The 19,702-nt window shown below is 50.1% G+C and overlaps 1 protein-coding gene across 6 annotated transcripts in view; it reads left to right on the forward strand.

Annotated features, from left to right (window-relative positions):
* Window positions 1-19,702, forward strand: part of LOC147122166 (AP-1 complex subunit mu-1-like) — a 95,006-nt gene that overhangs the window by 62,467 nt on the left and 12,837 nt on the right. For 3 of the 6 annotated variants that reach the window (XM_085982996.1, XM_085982993.1, XM_085982998.1), the window contains 3 exons: window positions 4,149-4,288; window positions 16,414-16,485; window positions 18,514-18,672. In XM_085982996.1, the coding sequence (XP_085839122.1) occupies window positions 4,149-4,288; window positions 16,414-16,485; window positions 18,514-18,672 (371 nt within the window). The remainder of the gene's footprint in view (window positions 1-4,148; window positions 4,289-16,413; window positions 16,486-18,513; window positions 18,673-19,702) is intronic. The other 3 variants (XM_085982995.1, XM_085982997.1, XM_085982994.1) reach the window with 3 other exon arrangements.

The raw sequence follows: 19,702 nt of genomic DNA on the forward strand, positions 1-19,702 counted from the left end.
CAGGTCTCTCCCCCCCAGTCGCGCGCTCTCTCTCTTCCCCCCCCTAGTCGCGCGCAGGTCTCTTCCCCCCAGTCGCGCGCTCTCTTCCCCCCAGTCGCGCGCTCTCTTCCCCCCCAGTCACGCAGCGCTCTCTTCCCCCCAGTCGCAGCGCGCTCTCTCCCTCTTCCCCCCAGTCGCGCGCTCTCTTCCCCCCCAGTCGCGGCGCTCTCTTCCCCCCCAGTCGCGCGCTCTCTTCCCCCCCAGTCGCGCGCTCTCTTCCCCCCCAGTCGCGCGCTCTCTTCCCCCCCAGTCGCGCGCTCTCTTCCCCCCCAGTCGCGCGCTCTCTTCCCCCCCAGTCGCGCGCTCTCTTCCCCCCAGTCGCGCGCTCTCTTCCCCCCCAGTCGCGCGCTCTCTTCCCCCCCAGTCGCGCGCTCTCTTCCCCCCAGTCGCGCGCTCTCTTCCCCCCAGTCGCGCGCTCTCTTCCCCCCAGTCGCGCGCTCTCTCCCCCCAGTCGCGCGCTCTTCCCCCCCAGTCGCGCGCTCTCTTCCCCCCCAGTCGCGCGCTCTCTTCCCCCCCAGTCGCGCGCTCTCTTCCCCCCCAGTCGCGCGCTCTCTTCCCCCCCAGTCGCGCGCTCTCTTCCCCCCCAGTCGCGCGCTCTCTTCCCCCCCAGTCGCGCGCTCTCTTCCCCCCCAGTCGCGCGCTCTCTTCCCCCCAGTCGCGCGCTCTCTTCCCCCCAGTCGCGCGCTCTCTTCCCCCCCAGTCGCGCGCTCTCTTCCCCCCCAGTCGCGCGCTCTCTTCCCCCCAGTCGCGCGCTCTCTTCCCCCCCAGTCGCGCGCTCTCTTCCCCCCCAGTCGCGCGCTCTCTTCCCCCCCAGTCGCGCGCTCTCTTCCCCCCCAGTCGCGCGCTCTCTTCCCCCCAGTCGCGCGCTCTCTTCCCCCCCAGTCGCGCGCTCTCTTCCCCCCCAGTCGCGCGCTCTCTTCCCCCCCAGTCGCGCGCTCTCTTCCCCCCCAGTCGCGCGCTCTCTTCCCCCCCAGTCGCGCGCTCTCTTCCCCCCAGTCGCGCGCTCTCTTCCCCCCAGTCGCGCGCTCTCTTCCCCCCCAGTCGCGCGCTCTCTTCCCCCCCAGTCGCGCGCTCTCTTCCCCCCAGTCGCGCGCTCTCTTCCCCCCAGTCGCGCGCTCTCTTCCCCCCCAGTCGCGCGCTCTCTTCCCCCCCAGTCGCGCGCTCTCTTCCCCCCCAGTCGCGCGCTCTCTTCCCCCCCAGTCGCGCGCTCTCTTCCCCCCCAGTCGCGCGCTCTCTTCCCCCCAGTCGCGCGCTCTCTTCCCCCCCAGTCGCGCGCTCTCTTCCCCCCCAGTCGCGCGCTCTCTTCCCCCCCAGTCGCGCGCTCTCTTCCCCCCCAGTCGCGCGCTCTCTTCCCCCCCAGTCGCGCGCTCTCTTCCCCCCCAGTCGCGCGCTCTCTTCCCCCCAGTCGCGCGCTCTCTTCCCCCCCAGTCGCGCGCTCTCTTCCCCCCCAGTCGCGCGCTCTCTTCCCCCCCAGTCGCGCGCTCTCTTCCCCCCCAGTCGCGCGCTCTCTTCCCCCCCAGTCGCGCGCTCTCTTCCCCCCAGTCGCGCGCGCTCTTCCCCCCAGTCGCGCGCTCTCTTCCCCCCAGTCGCGCGCTCTCTTCCCCCCCAGTCGCGCGCTCTCTTCCCCCCCCAGTCGCGCGCTCTCTTCCCCCCCAGTCGCGCGCTCTCTTCTTTCCCCCTCCCCCCCCCCCAGCCGTACCCTCCCTTCCCCCTCTCTCTTCCAACAACAACATGCCATCAAAAAAGCCTCGGCAGCGCCGGGCACTCCAACTAGAATATAATAAACCAGTTGGTCCGTCTGTCTTTCTCTCTGTTTGTATAGCCGGAGAGACAGAAAGACACTCAAAAGTTATAGAGCGTACCTACACACATGTTAAATCAAAAGAAAGCTTATCATTAGGGGAGTCTAATAGGCATATTTATTTTTGGTCAGACAAAAATTGTTCAGACAGTATACGAAAAAGTTTCAAAAAACGGCAACATTCCGCTCATTAGCGTTGAGTGACGTGATGGTTGACCAATTGTACAAGGGATTAACCTGATGGTTGACCAATCGGTGCGTCATGGGGGTTTTATCATTGTGTGTGTGGGCGGGCCTAATCCTTCTGAGCTGAGGTGAGTGGCGGCCATCTTGATTTCTAACCCTTCATTTATTTTTCCCACTTTGTGTGTGTGTGGAGGGGATTTTGGGAGCGAGTTGAAGTGGGGAAGGGTTTTCCCGGTAACCGGGCACGGGCCTGGGCGCCTCTCTCAGCCTGTAGCCCCTCAGGAGGGCGGGGGTGGGGGGGAAGAAGGTTTTCCCCGGCAACCGGGCCCAGGCCCCTCTCACAGCCTGTAGCCGCTCAGGAGGGCGGGGCAGGAGGGGTACCCCGGCAACCGGGCCCCTCTCACAGCCTGTAGCCGCTCGGGGGGGGCGGAGGGAGGAGGGTTGCCCCGGCAACCGGCGGCGTCTCACTCTTTTTCCCCCCCCCCCCCCCAGTCTCTCTCTCTCCCCCGCGCAGCCCGAAAGCCCGGGGGAAGAGGGAAGCGAGCAGGTGAGCAGCGGTGTCTCACTCTCCCCCCTCCCCCCCCCCCCCCCTAGTCTCTCTCTCTCTCTCTCTCTCTCTCTCTCTCTCTCTCTCTCTCTCTCTCTCTCTCTCTCTTCCCCATGCAGCCGGAAAGCCCGGGGGAAGAGGGAAGCGAGCAGGTGAGCGGCGGCGTCTCTCTCTCCCCCCCCCCCCCCCCCCCCCCACCGCAGCGAAAGGCGTTCGTCTGCCGCCCGGCCAACCGGGTCCAAAGTCCCGCCGTGTTAACAATGAGGAACCCTGGGCTCGCTTCGGAGAGATGGGCACCTGGCCTCCCGATGTCGGACTAACTCCGTTCTGGTACCGGAAAGAGGGGAGGGAGAGGGGAGAGGGGAGGGAGAGAGAGTAAAGCAGGGAGGGGCAGGGAGAGAGGGAGGGAAAGAGTGAGGGGGTGGGACAGGGAGGGAGAGCTCGCCGCCTTCCTTCCTTCCTTCCTTCGCAGGGGTCGATCGGGCCAGGCCTGAGGAGCTCCTTCCCCCCCCCTCTCTCTCCAGGCTAATCCCGAACTAAATCCACCAGTCTCTCTCTCTTTCTCCCCCCCCCCCCCCGTCTCTCTCTTCTCCCCCCAGTCTCTCTCTCTCTCTTCCAACAACAACATGCCCTCAAAAAACCCTCGGCACCGCCGGGCACTCCAGCTAGTTTAACATAAATGGGTTAACATTGGAGTTGAAAGCAATGGATGAAAAATATCATACACACGTTTTAAGCATTCAGCTGCTAATATCACCAGCATTCATTTCTACATTATAGTTTTAAAATATCTTTTATTTGTGAAGAGAAATGTACAGCTTAAGTCCAGTTTCATGGAGACCTGACATTTTGCATTAGATCATGGCCAACGCCACTGATTTATGGTTTTGATGGAAAATTGATGGAATCTGATCCCCAAAACACCATTAGAATGCCCACATGTTAAAAACACAATGCAATTTATTCAGCCATTGTAAATCATGGTCGTGGCACTATTTATATCTCAGCTGACATCAACATTGAGTTGAGTCAGTAAGTGGCTGCTTTGAAGGTAGAGTGATCGACATTCTTCTTCTTAGATGATGATGATCCAGAGGAGTGATGTGTTCCCTAACCCAGTTCTCGTTCATATTCCGCAAGTAGAGTTTGGGAATCAATCTCTGCTCTGGATCAGCAGCTAGGAGTAAACACGATGGTGACCTCCTGTTTTTTCAGAGCAGCTCCTTGCCAACAACAACCTCACCTAATGCAAAATGTCAGTTCCGTAGGGGTATAGTATCAGACCCAAATTAAACATTTCTCTTCATAGCTAGATTTCATTTTTTTTAATCTGTAAATTTTGAAGTCAACAGACAGAGGTGCTGTGCTTCAAAGCACTTCCCGTCCCAGTACTTGAATCCAAATAAATATACACTGAGGATCAAAGTCGAAGAAGAATTTCTGCCAGAAAAGTTGAAAATCTTGTCATACAAATTTGTTTTATTAAAAAAATTAAACTGACTTGCAACATTTAAGTTATAGATAAAATGAGTCGAGAGTGTCAGTACTCATTAATATTAACTTGTCCCAAAACAGAAAATGTTAATGTAGTGGATTTTGAAGACGTAAAATTCCATTCATGCGTCCGGCTGTCTCGCTTTGAAAATGAACGTGTCATCTCCTTCATCCCACCAGACAAGGACTTTGAACTGATGTCCTATCGAGTCACCAATCGAGTGAGATGTTAATGTATTATCCTGTATATTATAATATTACAACACTTGATGAAAGAGTTCCCAAGGGGAGACAGCTGAGAGGGGAAGTTGACATGTGAAGGATCACTTGAGTGAACTCATGGTGTATCATGTTGGTCTCATCCTTAAATCATCTTATTTTAACAAGACAAGTGCACACACATATCTGACATAATTCAAAACAGTGTGCCATTGCAGATAAAGAAAAAACATGTATTTAATTATAATACTGCAACAAAGACAAAAAATTATTTATAATCACAGAACCTGGCTTTCATGCTCCTGTCAATTGACCTGCACACTCCTTGACATCTCCATGGCCATCATTTTGAAATCAAGGAGGAATTTTAACCCCAAAAAATGGGTGGGTTGGGTGGGAAGTTATAGTGTTAAAAAATCCGAATCCCAACAACGACCCGCACACTTCAGGTTTTAATGGAGGTGGGACTGGGCGGGCAGCCAACCCGCTCCTAGGAGGCAGGGTGGCCATTTAAATATTATAATGAGGTTGGCATACCTCAGATTTAGCCACCATTTTAAATTTAACAGTGGCTGGTTGGGTTTCGCAGGCCTTGTGAAACCTGCCAGCTAATGGAAGGTGAGGACTGCTGGATCAGGAAGGCCCCAGATCTTAGGTACAATCCCTAGTCTGCGCTGAGTTAGCTGATTGCAGCCAGGAATAAAAGTATTAATAGGGGCACCTCACTTGATTTAATGCCCGAGTTAGGAAGACAAAAATCAGCCAGGGTTCTACTCCTGATCGCTATTCATCAACCTCTGCTGGAAGTGTGGATTTTCAAGTGAGGACAGGATCTGGCTTGACTGTGATGCTCCTCATAATTGAATAGCCCACCAATGCTCACTGTTCAGATAGGTAGCCAGATTGCAGAATGTTAAAGGGACATCAACTTCATGCACCAGTCTCTCTCTTTTGTGTTTGGGGTTTCCTGGTCAACTTTTCTTCCTCAATCTGCACCACCAAAAACACATTCACTGGTCACTTATATCATTTTCTGTTTGTGGAAACTCGCTTATTGAAAATTTTCTGCTGTCTTTGCATACAAAACAACAGCGAAAGCACTTTAAAAAGCATCCTGAGAACATTATATAAACACAAGTTGCTTCCTTTTGTCATGATAATGTGACACAGTGACTGATATGTTCGAACAGTTTATTTCACCATGATGTCATATATTTGGAGGTCTTTAAATTACTGTGGGTGTTTTGGACTGTGGTGAAAATTCAGAACTGTTGTGGATTGTGCGCTTATATACCTTGTTTGTTCTAAGTTCATAATGGTGGGACTTACCACTGGATTAGTCTATTGTGAGTTTATTACAAAATTTGAGGAGCCATTTAGCTCCTCACACACCACCCACCCAACCTGTTTCATTTAATGTTACTCTGCAAGCAGTTGCCACATTGTTGAGGACTGTCTTGTGTTTTCCCTGGGCGTGCACAGAGCTGAGCAGCGACTGTGATGGAGCATCTGAGGTTTAGAGATACATATACATGTAAACGCTGGTTTCAGCCTAGTGGTGAGGCACTCAGAAGGCTGTTAATCTGTGGGACACACCTTTCACTGTTTTGACAATATATGTTACTAGGTCTTATTCTGGTGATAGTTTAAGGTAATACAGAAACAACATTGATTGTGTACTATGAGATGTCGTTTTGAGCTCAAGACTGCAGAGCTTTCAGCCTAGAAATTGGATAAGGCCCATTATAATGATTGCAGCGCTGATCTCGGCACTAAACGTGCTGCTGATTGGCTTAGAGCTGAACAGAGACGCTAATATCGGGTGCAGTCTACTGGCCAATAAAGTTTGGCCTAGGATCTCTGCACTACTTAAAGGGGAGGAGCTTTGTTGCAGAAACACCTCATTGTCATTGTGGATTAAACCATGACCCAACAACCAAGAGAAAGGGTGAGGAGATTTTCAGATGTGGCACTGGAGGCCTTGGTCCTGGGTGTTCAAAGACACCGTCAGGTCCTCCATCCGCAGGATGACAGGAGGCCTTCAAGGCAGAACAGCAGAAGGCTGTGGGAGGAGATCGCTGAAGCCGTCACCGCGACGAGTGTTGTCCCCAGGACCGGGATCCATGTGCCGCAAAATGTTTAATGACCTCACACGAGTGGTCAGGGTGAGTGGGTGCATCATCAAATGTCATATCCCACCATCTGCACCACAAGCCTCACACACTGCTCAATGCACCACACCCCCATCATTCACCTATCAACAATCTCTAACAATCACCATTCATACCTCACAATCATAGCTTCACTTTACCCACACACTTACCACTGCTACAAGACTCACACCCACATCTCACACCTTGCACACACTGCCAGCTATTCAACCATGGCAGGCACAGCACCCAGACACATTGCACCACACTCACTGACACACTTCCCTTTCTCTTGCAAGCAAAGGTGGCTCATAACCGCCGGGAGCAGCAGCAGCAGCAGATGGGTGGAGGGGAAGCCCATCAGGAGAACCTCACAGATCTGGAGGAAGCAGTGCAGGAGAACATTGGAGGGGCCATCACTGAGTCCATGGTGAGCAGCAAAGTTTAAAGCATTCTTGCATCCTGTAGTGTATGTACCTTTAAGGGGAGAGCTACTTTTTACAGCTCCTGTATACTGTAGTACCGGCAGTGACCACACCGGTATATAACCCTGAGTAGGGATCTGTACATTTAGTTTTAGAGTAACCCTCATCCAGTAAACACCTGTTGTTTGTTATCTGCAGTCTCTTGTCTAGTTATTGAAGAACATACCACATCAAGATACACGGATTTAACATTGGCAACGAGTAGATTCGAACCTACCTGCAACTCTGCAGAAGAAGGCCGATTCCTGAAGCACGTGCATCAACTATCCAACGGAGACTCCAGCGAAACGGGCTGGCAACAGGTACGGCACAGACCCTTCCCGCACAGCGGTGGCTAGAGCCGACCGACGGCACAGGAAAAGGCCGTGCAGCGTCAGCGGGGAAGAGAGAGGGTAGAGTGCACGGGGCGCAGCCGGTGTTCGGAACCAAGCGGCGTCGACGGGAAAAGAGAGAGGGTAGAGCGCACAGGGCGCAGCTGCTGTTCAGGACCGAGCGGCGTCAACGAGAGAGAGAGGCAGTGTTCAGGGGGCGAGCAGCGTCAGCGGAGAAGAAGGGAGAGCGCGGGAGACGCCAATTTGTTTGAGCTGCAGCGGAGAAGAAGGGCGAGTGCGGGAGATGCCATTTTGAGCCAGTCTAACCACACCCAGGGATGCCGAAGAGTGGCAGTGTCGCAGCATTCGACAATGAAGTCGAAGATTGGACGACATATGTCGAATGCATAGAAGTGTACTGCAAGGCGAATGAAGTGCCAGATGACAGGAAAACGCTGGTATTGTTGAATTCAATGAGTGCAAAAACGTATGGCTTACTGCGAAACCTAGTAACCCCAGAGAAGCCAGCGGAAAAGGATTTTGAAAACAGTGTCAATACTACAGGACCACTTAGACCCCACACCGCTGCTGATAGCGGAAAGATTTAAGTTTCACAAAAGGAACCAGCATAAAGATGAAAGTAATGCTGAGTTTTTAACGGAACTGCGCAAGCTATCGAAACACTGCCAGTTTGGAACAGGACTAGCAGATACTTTAAGGGACAAGTTTGTGTGTGGGCTTCAAAGTGAAGGAACCCAGAAACGGCTTCTATCAGAAAAGGATCTTACGCTGGACAAGGCTTTCAGCATGGCAGTATCACACGAAGCAGTAGCACGGGGCGCGGCAGAGATACAACGGAGACCGCAAGAATATGGCACAAATGAAATGTCATACGGAACAGTGAAGTGCTATCGCTGCGGCAGAACAACACATGACCATAAGGATTGCTGGTTCAAGGACCAAGTGTGCAGGCAGTGTGGAGAAGTAGGACACATAGCAAGAGTCTGCAGGTCAGAAAAGAAAACCAGCAGCAAGAAATCCCCACAGGAGAAGTACAAGAAGGTACATAAGGTGACGGAGAGTAGTTCAGACGAATGGAAGAGTGATAGAGACTCCGGAAGCAAGGAGCTGGGTTGTCTGAAACTACATAATGTGATCAAAACGGAGGATCACCAAACTATCTGGGTCACGCTCAAGATAGCCGGAGTCCAAGTGAAAATGGAATTGGACACAGGATCAGCCCTAACAGTCATAAACCGAAGGGACTACAAGCGGCTATTCTCACATATACCCTTGAGAGATACGGAGATTGTCTTGAAGACGTACACGGGGCAAAAAGTCTACCCCAAAGGAAAAATAAGGGTGAATGTTATATATAACGGCAAGGAAACACCAAAAATGGACCTATATGTATTGCCAGATGGAGGACCACCACTACTAGGGTGTGAATGGATCCGGAAGATACAGCTAGATTGGCATTCCATACAAGCACTGACTGTAGATGCCAAAAAGGATGACGACGTCACACCTGGACGACTGTCAAAAATGCTAACTGACGCACAAGAAGTGTTCCAGGAGGGACTCGGAACACTAAAAGGCATAACAGCAACAATCAAAATAGAGGAAAATGCAAGCCCAAAGTTTTTTAAGGCCAGACCGGTACCTTATGCGATCTGCCCAGCCGTCGAAGCAGAGCTGGAAGGTTTGGAATGCTCAGGAGTACTGTCCAAAGTGGACTGGAGTGAGTGGGCTACACCCATCGTTCCTGTAATGAAGAGGTCGTTGAGTAATATGCCTGGGGAACCAAAGAAGGTTCGCATCTGTGGGGACTTTAAGGTGACAGTGAACCCAGTCCTTCACACTGTACAATATCCGCTTCCGCGGATTGAAGATATTTTCGCCTCGCTATCTGGAGGGAAACGCTTCACTAAGATTGATCTGGCCCAGGCGTACCTGCAAATGGAGGTAGAAGAAGCCGCGAAACAGTACCTCACGATCAACACTCATAAAGGTCTCTACCAATACAACGGGCTGGTGTTCGGGTTAGCATCAGCTCCGGCTATTTGGCAAAGGGCAATGGATCAAGTCCTGCAAGGGATTCCAGGGACCCAGTGTTACTTGGATGACATCCTGGTCATGGGCGAAAATGACAGTGATCACCTCGCCAACCTGGAGCAGGTGCTCACTAGATTGAAGGAATATGGGCTCCGAGCTAATCGCCACAAATGCGAGTTTTTCCAGAAGCAGATCTCGTATTGTGGCCACGTTATTGATGGAGGGGTTACATAAGTCCCCTGAAAAGATTGAGGCAGTAGTCAAGGCTCCAGCACCGGAAAATGTGTCACAACTGAGGTCGTTCCTCGAGCTGCTGAACTACTACCATAAGTTCTTGTCGAATTTGTCCACAGCACTACACCCACTGAACACCCTACTGCAGATGGGGGTACCATGGAAGTGGAATGACGAATGTAAACGAGCTTTCCAGAAGTGCAAAGAATTGATCACATCAAAAGAGGTGTTGGCTCATTTCAACCCAGCACTACCAATTCGGTTGGCATGTGATGCATCACCCTATCGCATTGGAGCGGTGCTGTCGCACAAATTCTCGGACGGCTCGGGGAGGCCAGTAGCCTTTGCGTCTCGGTCACTAACTTCAGCCGAGCGTAACTATGCCCAGATTGACAGGGAGGCCCTCAGCCTAGTGTGGGGAGTGAAAAAGTTCAACCACTATCTGCACGGGCAGAAGTTCACCTTGCTGACTGACCACCAACAACTTGTCTCCATCTTTAATCCAAAGAAGGGTGTTCCGGTGATGACTGCGCAACAGCTACAAAGATGGTCCCTTTTTCTAGGGGCGAACCAATATTAAATCCAGTATAAGGGCACGAAACAGCATGGAAATGCTGATGGGCTATCACGCCTGCCACTGCCTACTGTGGAGGAAGCACCAGCAGTGGACCCTGTCGAAATAGTTTATTCGACTATAATTGAACGCTTGCCAGTAACTAACGCTGATATAGAGAAGGAGACCCGAAATGACCCGACACTGTCTCGGGTATATGACTTGACGGTGAAGGGATGGCCAACACATGGCGACTCACTGTTGCCAGCATTCTCATCCAGAAGAGAACAGCTGTCAGTATGCCAGGGGACCTTGATGTGTGGTACCGAGTAGTAATTCCACCCAAGTTAAGGGAGAGTGTGCTCAATGAGCTTCACGAAGGCCATCTGGGAGGGGTGAAAATGAAAAGCCTTGCTAGGGCTTATGTGTGGTGGCCGGGAATTGATCAGCAAATCGAGGACCTGACAAAGAGCTGCTCAGGGTGCCAGAAAGTCCAAAATGCACCACCACATGCCCCTTTACACCCATGGGAGTGGCCCTCATCTCCATGGCAACGAGTGCATATTGATTTTGCTGGTCCATTCATGGACTCAATGTTTTCAATAGCCGTGGATGCGCACTTGAAATGGCCTGAGGTGATCAAAATGTCCTCCACCACCACGGAGAAAACTATTGCAGTCCTACGGACCATATTTGCCAGGAACGGCTTGCCAGAGCAGATTTGCTCTGATAACGGACCTCAGTTTGTGTCCGAAGAGTTTCGAAGATTTATGAAAAGGAATGGGGTAAGGCATTACACATCCGCCCCGTATCATCCAGCCACAAATGGATTGGCTGAGAGGTTCGTACAAACCTTTAAAAAAGCAGTAAGGGCCATGTGCGATGATGACATTCCACTGCAGCATAAGGTGGACAATTTCCTGTTCGCCTACAGAAATGCGACACATGCAGTCACCAACCAGACCCCGGCCATGATGTTCTTTAACCAAAGGTTGAGATCTCGTCTGGATTTGCTCAGACCAAATGTACGAAGAGATGTTGAGAGTAAGCAATTCCAGCACATCAATGAGAAGCCGACAAGGAGCTTCAATGTAGGGCAACCAGTCTTGGCCCGCGACTACCGAACAGAGAAATGGCAACCAGGAACGATATGCACATGGCAGGGGCCACTAATGTACACAGTGGATGTTGGGGAGAACATTGTGAGACGCCATGTTGACCAGATCCTAGAGTCACAGGAACGAGTCAACCCCATGTCTCGCGTACCTGGTGATGAACCCGACATACAGGTAGCATCTACCCCAGAAACAGTAGCATCGGAAGCTGATGAACCAACCGACGACAGGGGGCCAGAATCGCTTCCGCACCAAGAGCAAGACATTCAGGAAAGGCGCTATCCAGAAAGGATCAGGAAGCCTCCCCAAAGACTGAATTTATAAATAGACTATTTTCAGTTATTGTTTTATGTTAAAAGTGTTAATTGTAATTAGTTGATATTTAATTGTTAAATGAATGTTATGGTACTGTTAATCTAAAAGGGGAGGAATTGTAGTGTATGTACCTTTAAGGGGAGAACTACTTTTTACAGCTCCTGTATGCTGTAGTACCGGCAGTGACCACACCTGTATATAACCCTGAGTAGGGATCTGTACGTTTAGTTTTAGAGTAACCCTCATCCAGTAAACACCTGTTGTTTGTTATCTGCAGTCTCTTGTCTAGTTATTGAGGAACATACCACATCAAGATACACGGATTTAACATATCCCACTTTCCCCTCATCCCACAATCTCTTCTCACTTACAAGCTGCTGATGGTGTATACATGGATATCTAGCTTAGCCCCCTTCCCCTCACCACAACCCGACTCTTGTGCCTTTCTCCTTTCAGATACCCAAGGAGTCCCACCAACACAGCCAATCCCCGAAGTGATGGAGGAAGAGAGTGAAGGAGAGGACACACCGTCACTTGATCTGACACTCCCAGGCACCAGCTCAGAAAAGGGCACTGTGCGGACTTTAGAGGGTAGTATAGAGGCGGGGTCTGCACATGGTGGGTCACCGGGCATGTGTGGGCTGCAACCAGGCCAGGGGGAGAGGGTAGCTTGGGTGCCAGCCCTCGGAGGGCGAGTTTGCGCACGAGTTCTGCTGCACAGGACTCAGATGACGACCTCGATGGGGCGGCCTTCAGATGATGGGTGATGGGCATGCACACGGAAATGTTTGGTGCAATGGCAAGCCTGCCATGGAGCCTCTTGTCAGTGTCAAGGAGCATGGCGGAGTCTCGCTCCAAGACATTGCACGGGGCCTTGCGCGGCGCTTGGAGCCGTGATTTCCAGGATGGAAATGATGGGCAACTCCATCAGGGACCTTGTGGACTCAACTTTGCTGCTGTGTGTGATGGGCAATGTCGCAGCTTCCATTGTAGCACAGGCGGAAGCGACCCAATGTCTCAGTGCTGCAGTGGAAGCTCAGACTGCTGCCATCGTGGCTAGATTATTTTATTCATTCCTGGGCTGTGGGCGTTTATTGCCCATCCCTAATTGCCCTCGAGAAAGTGGTGGTGAGCCACCGTCTTGAACCACTGTAATCCGTGAGGTGAAGGTACTCCCATAATGCAGTTAGGCAGGGAGATCCAGGATTTTGACCCAACGACGATGAAGGAACCGTGATATATTTCCAAGTCAGGATGGTGCGTGACTTGGAGGGGATCTTGGAGGTGGTGGTGTTCCCATGTGCCTGTTGCTCTTGTCCTTCTAGGTGGTATAGATTGCGGGTTTGGGAGGTGCTGTAGAAAAGGCCTTGGTGAGTTACTACAGCCACGTTATGCCGGTGGTGGAGGGAGTGAATGTTTAAGGTGATGGATGGGGAGCCAATCAAGCGGATTGCTTTGCCCTGGATGGTGTTGAGCTTCTTGAGTGTTGTTGGAGCTGCACTCATCCAGGCAAGTGGAGAGTATTCCATCACACTCCTGACTTGTGCCTTGTAGATGGTGGAAAGGCTTTGGGGAATCAGGAGGTGAGACACTTGCCACAGAATACCTAGCCTCTGACCTGCTCTTTTTTTTTAATTCATTGATGAGATGTGGGCGTCGCTGGCTAGAACTGCATTTAGTGCCCATCCCTAATTGCCCTTGAGAAGATGGTGGTGAGCCGCCTTCTTGGACCGCTGCAGTCCATATGGTGTAGGTACACCCACAATGCTGTTAGGAAGGGAGTTCCAGGATTTTGGCCCAACGACAGTGAAGGAACGGCGATACAGGTCCAAGTCAGGATGGTGTGTGGCTTGGAGGGGAACTTGTAGGTGGTGATGTTCCCATGCATCTGCTGCCCTTGTCCTTCTAAGTGGTAGAGGTCGCGGGTTTGGAAGGTGCTGTTGAAGGAGCTTTGGCGAGTTGCTGCAGTGCATCTTGTAGATGGTACACACTGCAGCCACAGTGTGCCGGTGTGCTCTTGTAGCCACAGTATTTATGTGGCTGGTCCAGTTAAGTTTCTGGTCAATGGTGACCCCCCAGGATGTTGATGGTGGGCGATTCAGCGATGGTAATGCCGTTGAATGTCATGGGGTGGTGGTTAGACTCTTGCTTGTTGGAGATAGTCATTGCCTGGCACTTGTGTGGTGTGAATGTTACTTGCCACTTATCAGGCCAAGCCTGAATGTTGTCCAGGTCTTGATGCATGCAGGCATGGACTGCTTCATTATCTGAGGAGTTGCGAATGGAACTGAACATTGTGCAGTCATCAGCGAACATCCCCACTTCTGACCTTATGATGGAGGGAAGATCATTGATGAAGCAGCTGAAGATGGTTGGGCCTAGGACACTGCCCTGAGGAACTCCTGCAGCGATGTCCTGGGGCTGTGATGATTGACCTCCAACAACCACAACCATCTTCCTTTGTGCTAGGTATGACTCCAGCCAGTGGAGAATTTTCCCCCTGATTTCCCATTGACTTAAATTTTATTAGGGCTCCTTGATGCCAGACTCGGTCAAATGCTGCCTTGATGTCAAGGGCAGTCACTCTCACCTCACCACTGGAATTCAGCTCCTTTTCCATGTTTTGGTCAAGGCTGTTTTGAGGTCTACCACGATATGGGACACCTGCTCCGGCGAGTACTGGAGGGCTCTTCATGGGCGGTCAAAGCAGCGGAACCGTTGTTTGAACACTCCGATAAAGAAAGAAATAAAGATTTTAATTTCTTTAGCACCTCTCACGACCACCAGATGTCCCAAAGCGCTTTACAGCCAATGAAGTACTTTTTGAAGTGTAGTCACTGTTGTAATTTAGGAAACGTGGCGACCAATCTGCAGACAGCAAGCTCCCACAAACAGCACTGTTTTTGTTATGTTGATTGAGGGATAAGCATTCGCCAGGACACCGGGCATAACTCCCCTGCTCGTCTTCAAAATAGTGCCACGGGCTCTTTTACGTCCACCTGAGAGCAGACAGAGCCTTGGTTTAACGTCTCATCTGAAAGACAACACCTCGACAGTGCAGCACTCCCTCAGCACTGCACTGGAGTGTCAGCCAAGATTTTTGTGCTGAAGTCTCTAGAGTGGGACTTGAACCCACAACCTTTTGGCTCATAGCTGAGGTGCTACCAACTGAACCACTGTCTGACACACTCTCGATGGTCTGCTCGATGAAGTTCCACGTGGCAGCATGGCTCTCATTATATGATTGCTGGCCACGAGTGGTGGGGTTGCAGACAGGAGTCATCAGCCAGGTGCAGAGCGGATAGCCCTTGTCTCTGAGCAGCCACCCTCGGGTTTGACGTGGTAGCTGGAAGATTGCTGACACACCAGACTGGCGCAGGATGAAGACATCATGACTGCTGCCAGGATAATAATAATCAACTTTATTGTCATTGTTAGTGCACAAGTGCAGTACAACGAAATGTAGGCTTGCGGCTCCCGAGAGTGTACATTTAGATTAAGACATTTAAGCATTCAACATTCATTTGGCTTGTAATACATTAACCATCATGATGTGCTGGGCGTGGTCGCACAACAACTGCACATTAAGTGAGTGGTAGCCTTTGCGGTTACGGAACATCTCGGGATTTGATGCGGCGTCTGCAAAGCCACATGGGTGCAGTCAATGGCGTTCTGCAACATGGAGAAGCCCGATGTCCTGGCAAAGCCACATGCACGCTCCTCCTGCTTCTCTCTGTTCAGAGAGAAGATAATGAAGTCCCTTCTCCTGGAGTACAGAGACTCTGTGACTGCCCGGGTGCAGCGATGGACGGTGAACTGGGAGATGTTAGCTATGTCTCCTGCTCCAGACTGGAAGGATCCGGTGGCGCAAAAATTGAGGGCCACGGTGACCTTGAGGGCCACTGGGAGAGCTGTCATCACCCTGCTCTGAGGCTGCAGGTCTGGTTGGAAGAGGTGGCAGAGTTCTGTGACCACCTCCTTGGTGAAGCAGAGCCTCCGAATACACTGCTCCTGGCTTAAGTGCAGGTAGGAGAATTGCTCTCGGATGTCCCTAGATGGGTAAGACCACCCGCTGAGAGCCCTCCTGCTCCTCCCCCCTCTCCCTCTGTGAGCATCTTGTCCTCTTCTTCGCTGCCTCTGCTCCATCTCCCTGTCATACTCGAGCATGAGGGGGACTGCAAGTAGATCCCCCATGACTGGGAGCAAGTGGTGTGTGCAGAACCCTTTAAATGAAAAGCAAGTTCCCCACTTGCAGCACCACTCCCTGTCACCTCCCCAACTTTAAATAACTTTAGAAAGCTCCAAACAGTTGCACAAACTTACACCGAGCCAGTAGAAGTGAAAAAGCAAGACAGCTGCAAGTTGTTGACGATCCCTTTAAATAGCGCTGCTGGGGGGTCCTTCCTGCTACTGAATGCTTGGTCAGCTGGTCGTGATTTGGAGAGGGCATTAAAAGGAGAAACAATTTCCAAAATGGCAGGTCAGGCGTCAAATCAGTGTTGCACGCCGATTGACGTCATGATCTGGCTCATCTAAATATCTGCAGTGAGCGCAGGCAACAGCAGCGCAGCCGACTGGCCCAAAATGGCGGCTTCCGCATTGTAAGTGGGTGGAAACGAAATGGCTACCATTTTTTCTTCCAAACCGGCCTTAATGCCAGAGCAAACGGGTCCAATTTCCTGATCTTAGTCTTTTAGTAATTTACAGGGGTTATTATAAGGGCATTTACTTTGTTGTTGCGAAGTTGAATTGGAATGAATGAAAGCTTTGTGCATATAGTAAATGATGTAGATCTTAGTATACCTAATAAAAGAATATGCAATTGAGGAGATTTATTTCTCTGAATAAACTGCTTAAGTTGTAAAAGGATTGATGTACGAATGACCCTGTGGTGCATATGTCTGTTCAGGTTAAACCGTTTCTAATGGTTGAAGCAGCTGTGCAGAGATACACACACAGCAGAATGGAGATCACAGCAAAGGTAAGGAAAGGAATAAGGCGGCAAGGAATGTTTTGTGTATGAAATGCACTGGATGCTTTAGTTTTTTTTTTACACAGTGTATAAGAATAATGCGAGACCCTCTACTTGTATAAGAAACCTCATCATCAAACACCCTTTTGACAATTTAAAAAATAAATTCTGTTCCCCATTCTTCTCTCCTTAACCCCCTCTGCATTATTCCTTGGATAAGTGAGTTGACATGGGACCTACTTTCAGGTCTCTGCCAACCTCATTCATGGAACAGGACAATAGGCAGGGCATGGAATTTGTGCTCTATCCTTTGGCTATATTTCTCAAGATATGATTAGGTGTTCTTACTGTTACTGCATCCTGCACTGCTAGTTTCAGTGAGCTACTCACCCAGATCCTTCAGCTGTATTGTGTCCTATAGTGAAGAGCCATTCAATTAAATTCTCATTGTTTATTTCTCCTCCCTATCCTCACTACCCTGCATTTGACCACTTAAGTGCCATTTGCCACTCATGCTGAGGTATGGTCCATGGGTGCCTCTAACACATCATTTTAAAGATCGTTCTTCATCTCGAAACCTAGATGGTGAGTGTCAGCATTGAGGCATCACTGCCAAGCCTTTTTCTTGCCTTCACCTCATTTACAGTTTCCAGCAGGAGTAATTGGACAACAATCCGAAACAAGAGTCTCGCTACATAGAAAAATAGAAACATAGAAGATAGGAGCAGGAGTAGGCCATTCGGCCCCTCGAGCCTGCTCCGCCATTTAATGAGATCATGGCTGACCATCCAAACTCAGTACCCTGTCCCTGCTTTCTCCCCGTACCACTTGATCCCTTTAACCTTAAGAAATATATCCAACTCCTTCTTGAATATATTTAATGAATTGGCCTCAATTGCCTTCTATGGTAGAGAATTCCACAGGTTCACCACTCTCGGTGAAGAAATTCCTCCTCATCTCTGTCCTAAATGGCTTACCCCTTATCCTTAGACTGTGACCCCTGGTTCTGGACTCCCCCGCCATCGGGAACATCCTTCCTGCATCTAGTCTGTCTAGTCCTGATAGAATTTTATAAGTTTCAATGAGATCCCCTCTCATTCTTCTAAACTCCAGCGAGTATAAGCCCAATCGACCCAATCTCTCCTCATACGTCATTCCTGCCATCCCAGGTATCAGTCTGGTGAATCTTCGCTGCACTCCCTCCATGGCAAGAACATCCTTCCTCAGATAAGGCGACCAAAACTACACACAATACTCAAGATGTGGTCTCACCAAGGCCCTGTATAACTGCAGCAAGACATCCTTGCTCCTGTACTCGAATCCTCTCGCTACGAAGGCCAACATACCATTTGCCTTCTTAACCGCCTGCTGCACCTGCATGCTTACCTTCAGCGACTGGTGCACAAGGACACCCAGGTCTCGTTGCACTTCCCCTTCTCCCAATCTATTGCCATTCAGATAAAAATCTGCTTTCCTGTTTTTGTCACCAAAGTGGATAACCTTGCATTTATCCACATTATACTGCATCTGCCCAATCACCCAACCTGTCCAAATCATACTGGAGTTCCTCTGCATCCTCCTCACAGCACACACGCCCACCCAGCTTTGTGTCATCTGCAAACTTGGAGATATTACATCTAGTTCCCTCGTCTAGATCATTAATATATATTGTGAATAGCTGGAGTCCTAGCACCGATCCCTGCGGTACCCCACTATTCACTGCCTACCACTCGGAAAAAGACCCGTTTATTCCAACTCTTTGCTTCCTGTCTGCCAACCAGTTCTCTATCCAAGTTCCCCTCCCTAGCCTGGGAGACGGACACCAATTGTAACACCCTATCACACACTAAGCTGAGCAATTAACTCCGTACAGCCCAGGGCTTCAAACTGGGGACCTTTCTGGTTTGTGAGGATCAGGACCACGCCTGGCAGTGCATTACCCACTGAGCCATCAAAGCAGGTCCACATGTAAATGTAACAATTATAATACAGAAAAAGAAAGATCCCCTCTGGTTGACTATGTCTATGATGTTGCAGGTTAAAGGACAGTTCAAAGAGCGCCTGACTGCTACAGACGTTGCCATCATCATCCCTGTCCCCAGCGATGCCTCATCTCCCAAATTCAGCACAGCTAAAGGTTGTGTAGAATGGGCGCCTGAGGATAGTGCTATCATCTGGTCTATAAATTCAATTAAAGTAAGTCCTGGTATATTACCTAATCAGTTATGTGTGTATATCGGGGACAATTGGATAGCTGGCCACAGATGTTTGCCATTACAGTAGGAAGTTTTACACTAATATATTTGTGCTTCTATTTCTCATAATTCTGGCAGAATTCAAGTATTAAAGAAACCCCAAATTATTGAGTTTGGTTCACTTCAGACCTTAACTCCTGGTGAAACAATAAATTAGGATTATATGCGGAGAATTTTATACAGAACTGCCTAACACACCACTCCGTCAGTGGCAGATGAGAGATCTGCGAGAAAAGCCTGAGCTGAATCTTCCTTCGATTTCCTTTTCTCTTTTGGGGAAGCACGTGGTACCTGTTCTGCACCACCCTCTGATGGCAAAGCCGAGATTGAGACTTTAGCATGGAAGGACTGATGGGCGTATACTCTTACCCTACAACTCCCAGGCACTGTCCTATCCCACTATCCTTAATCCTGCATTTTTTTAGTATTCGGGATCTAATTTTAAATTAGAATATGTTGACATTTGTAAGCCAACTAAATATTGATTTACAGTGTTCATTACTGCAAAGCTTTCAAACAACTTTCAGTTGTGCTGCCACTTTTGTGGTACGGACTCTGCTCCTTGCTATGAAACGTTGCCAGGCCAGAGTTTTGCATCCAGAAAATCTTTATACTGCTACTTCCCTGTTGGTCCCTATTGACCTGTGTACAAGCTAGAATAAACCGTAACCAAAGTATTTCCTCAACTGTTGACTTCCACCACAAATCCTTGGTTTTGTTGACAGTCATTGCTGATTCGAAAGAAAAGTCACACAGCCTTATTGTAACTTTTTTTTTAAACAATTATAGCTGATTATTTGAAATAGGCCCAATATGCTTCTGAGTGCATTTAATGAAAAATTCCTGACCATCTCTACAGCAGTTCAATAGTATATGTTAGTAAGTGGAATCAGTCATTCCCTGTTAACTGTGCTTTACTATGTACATGAAACAATGGGCCGTATTTTGCGACCGCCACGGGTGCTCCCGTA

This window comes from Somniosus microcephalus, chromosome 3 (assembly GCF_052327205.1).
Source record: "Somniosus microcephalus isolate GS21.2 chromosome 3, FLI_Smic_1.0, whole genome shotgun sequence".
Classification (NCBI taxonomy): Eukaryota; Metazoa; Chordata; class Chondrichthyes; order Squaliformes; family Somniosidae; genus Somniosus; species Somniosus microcephalus.